This window comes from Myotis davidii, unplaced genomic scaffold (assembly GCF_000327345.1).
Source record: "Myotis davidii unplaced genomic scaffold, ASM32734v1 scaffold462, whole genome shotgun sequence".
Taxonomy (NCBI): Eukaryota; Metazoa; Chordata; class Mammalia; order Chiroptera; family Vespertilionidae; genus Myotis; species Myotis davidii.
The window spans coordinates 317,663-320,673 of record NW_006293237.1 but is presented as its reverse complement, the minus strand read 5'-3'; the positions used below and the strand labels follow the sequence as shown (position 1 = coordinate 320,673).

The 3,011-nt window shown below is 53.9% G+C and overlaps 1 protein-coding gene across 3 annotated transcripts in view; it reads right to left on the bottom strand.

Annotated features, from left to right (window-relative positions):
• RENBP (renin binding protein) overlaps positions 1 to 3,011 on the bottom strand; it is a 7,361-nt gene that overhangs the window by 2,426 nt on the left and 1,924 nt on the right. For all 3 annotated transcript variants that reach the window (XM_006766922.2, XM_015566009.1, XM_006766923.2), the window contains exons 6-8: positions 2,788 to 3,011; positions 1,939 to 2,020; positions 1,534 to 1,709 (exon numbers count right to left, since the gene is read on the bottom strand). The exon at positions 2,788 to 3,011 is cut by the window's right edge and continues 1 nt beyond it. In XM_006766922.2, the coding sequence (XP_006766985.1) occupies positions 1,534 to 1,709; positions 1,939 to 2,020; positions 2,788 to 3,011 (482 nt within the window). The remainder of the gene's footprint in view (positions 1 to 1,533; positions 1,710 to 1,938; positions 2,021 to 2,787) is intronic.

Sequence of the window (3,011 nt, the reverse complement as noted above, 5' to 3'; positions counted from 1 at the left end):
AGGAAGGTCACCCTCATCCTTCAGGACCTCGCTCTGACTCCCTCTTGGAGCCTAGTCACAGAATGGACATCTCTGGGGGTTCGAAAGGCTCCTCGGAATAGGACTAGCTTCTTGAGCCAATGCACCCCAAAGGGCAGGGGTGGGTCAGGCTTCTCTTAAACCTTGGAATTGAAACCATGTCTGTCTTGTCAGTCTGTCTAAAGCCCCTCGAACACTCAGCCACCCTCTGCAGATCTCAGCAGGATCAAGACAGAGAGAAAACAGACATAGGGAGCAAATCTGTTCCCCCTGCTGACAACTTAAAATCACCCCGAGAGCCCAGCCAGCAAGGCACAGTGATTGAACATTGACCTATGAACCAGGAAGCCACGGTTCAATTCCCGGTCGGGGCACATGGCCGGGTTGTGGGCCTGATCTCCAGTTGGGGGCGTGCAGGAGGCAGCTGATCAATGATTCTCATCACTGATGTTTCTATATCTCTCTCCCCCTCCTTCCTTTATGAAATCAATACAAATATATATATATATTTTTAAATATATTTATTGATTTCAGAGAGGAAGGGAGGAGGAAAGATGGAAATATCAATGATGAGAGAGAATCATTGATCGGCTGCCTCCTGCACGCCCCCTACTGGGGACCAAGCCCGCAACCCAGGCATGTGTCCTTGGCCGGAATCGAACCCGGGACCCCCCAGTCTGCAGGCTGACACTCTATCCACCGAGCCAAGTCGGCTAGGGCCAAATATATTTTAAAACGTTGAAAACTTTTACTAAAACAAATCACTCAGAGAGCCTTTCAAAGATGAAGGGGACAAGTGTCTCTGCATCGGCATTGTCTGTGCTCCCTAGTGGCCTCCCTGTGCACATAAGGTTGAGGACCACTGGCACAGAAGTCGAGAACTTACCACTGGGGTCACACTGGGCAGGTTCACTGCTGAGCCCCGAGTCCCCCTCTATGAATTAGGTGATGGCGCCCTAGCCGGCTTGGCTCAGTGGATAGAGCATTAGCCTACGGACTGAAGGATCCTAGGTTCAATTCCAGCCAAGGGCACATGCCTGGGTTGCAGGCTCGATCCCCAGTAGGGGGCGTGCAGGAGGCAGCCAATCAATGATCCTCTCTCATCATTGATGTTTCTATCTCTCTCTCCCTCTCCCTTCCTCTGAAATCAATAAAGAAATGTATTTTTTTAAAAAAAGAAATAGGTCGCCCTGTCCGGTTTGGCTCAGTGGATAGAGCGTCGGCCTGCGGACTCAAGGGTCCCAGGTTCGATTCCGGTCAGGGACATGTGCCTTGGTTGCAGGCACATCCCCGGTGTGGGGTGTGCAGGAGGCAGCTGATCGATGTTTCTCTCTCATCGATGTTTCTAGCTCTCTATCCCTCTCCCTTCCTCTCTGTAAAAATTCAATAAAATATATTTTAAATTAAAAAATAAAAATAATAGAAAAAGAAATAGGTGATGGCAGCAGCCATGAACTACCCAGGACAGAAAGCTTAGAATAGATAAGCATCATGTGGCCCTGGGCGCATTCCTACCTGGGTAGGGCAGAGGCCATCCACATCCTGGAAGTACAAGAGGCCTCCGTGGTCAGGATCCCATCCAGAGCGGAAAGGTAACAATAGGAACTTGTCAATAATGTGGGCTCGAAGTTCAGGGTCACCTTTTCGGGTGGCGTGACGGAGCAGGAACCATCCAGCTTCTAGTGCGTGGCCTGGTGAAGGCTCAGGGTAAGGTAGGCAGTGGATTCTCCCCTACGCAGGGAGGCTCAAGCCCTGTGTTGACCACTGTGCCTGCCTTCCTCCCTAACAGTGGGAGCTGCTCTGAGCTCCCTGCCCCACCCAACAGCCTCTCCCATGCAGAAAACTCACCCCCAGCCCACCCCAGACTACCTCTTGCTGACACCCCAGCCTGGATGGCACCCGGCCCACCCTGCTCCTCACCTGCATTCTGGTGTCTCCCCAGGCAACCGGGGAGTTCCTTGCCATCCTCTGACACATTCTCCAACACAGCCTGCCCATCCCTCTGCCAGGGGAAGAGAAGGGAATTCTGCCTTCAGCCTCCCACCATCCAACCAGAAAGACCCTCCTTCCCTCCATAATCTGCAAGCTTGGGCAAGCCTGGCTCAGAGGTGCGTTTGAGGAGGGGCCAGTTCACTCCCAGGAGTCCAGAAAGCTTGTAACCCTTGCTTTAGGCCTGCCCTCCCCCCTCCAAGAAGGAAAAGGTGAAACACCGAAGAGGACTGGAATCGGACGGTCTGGGCTGCCCACAGAAGCATGGAAGGACTTGGGTCTGGCTGGTTTCCTGCTCTCTGATGTGTCCCAGGCTCTGGCACCCTCCTTCCCTCTTGCCCTCGGCCCTACCCAGCTCCCTGGGCTCTCCACATTTCCAAGGGTCCTGGGCCCAGCCTCCCTATCATTTTTTTGTTTTGTTTTGTTAATCCTCACCCAATAATACTTTCCCATTGACTTTTAGAGAGTGGAAGGGAGGGGGAGAGACAGAGAAACATCGATAAGACACATCTATTGGTTGCCTTCCACACAAGCCCTGACCTGACCAGGCCCAGGGATTGATTGAGCCTGCAACCGAGGTACTTGCCCTTGACTGAATCGAACCCAGGACCCTTCAGTCTGAGGACTGATGCTCTATCCACTGAGCCAAACCAGCTAGGGCAAGCCTCCCCATCTTGAAGGGGACCATCAGGGCCCAGATCGGGGTGGGTGTATGCGGAGGAAGAGCCTGGAGTGGGAGATGCCCCAGTCTGGCAGCTGGCATCAGCCTCCCGCCCCTACCTGGACATGCTGCAGAATCCTCTGGGCGCACCAATCATCCAGTTCTGCGTACTTGCTCGCCATCTCCTTGTCTGCCTCCCCGAGCTGCTCCACCAGGTTGAGCAGCATCATGGGCACCGCCATGGACTCTGAGGCTGGGGCCCCTGGGAGCCAGGGCCGGCCCAGTCCCGATGGGTCTTTCCGCACCCAGTGGACGATCTGATCCATCATCTCCACAGCTTCAC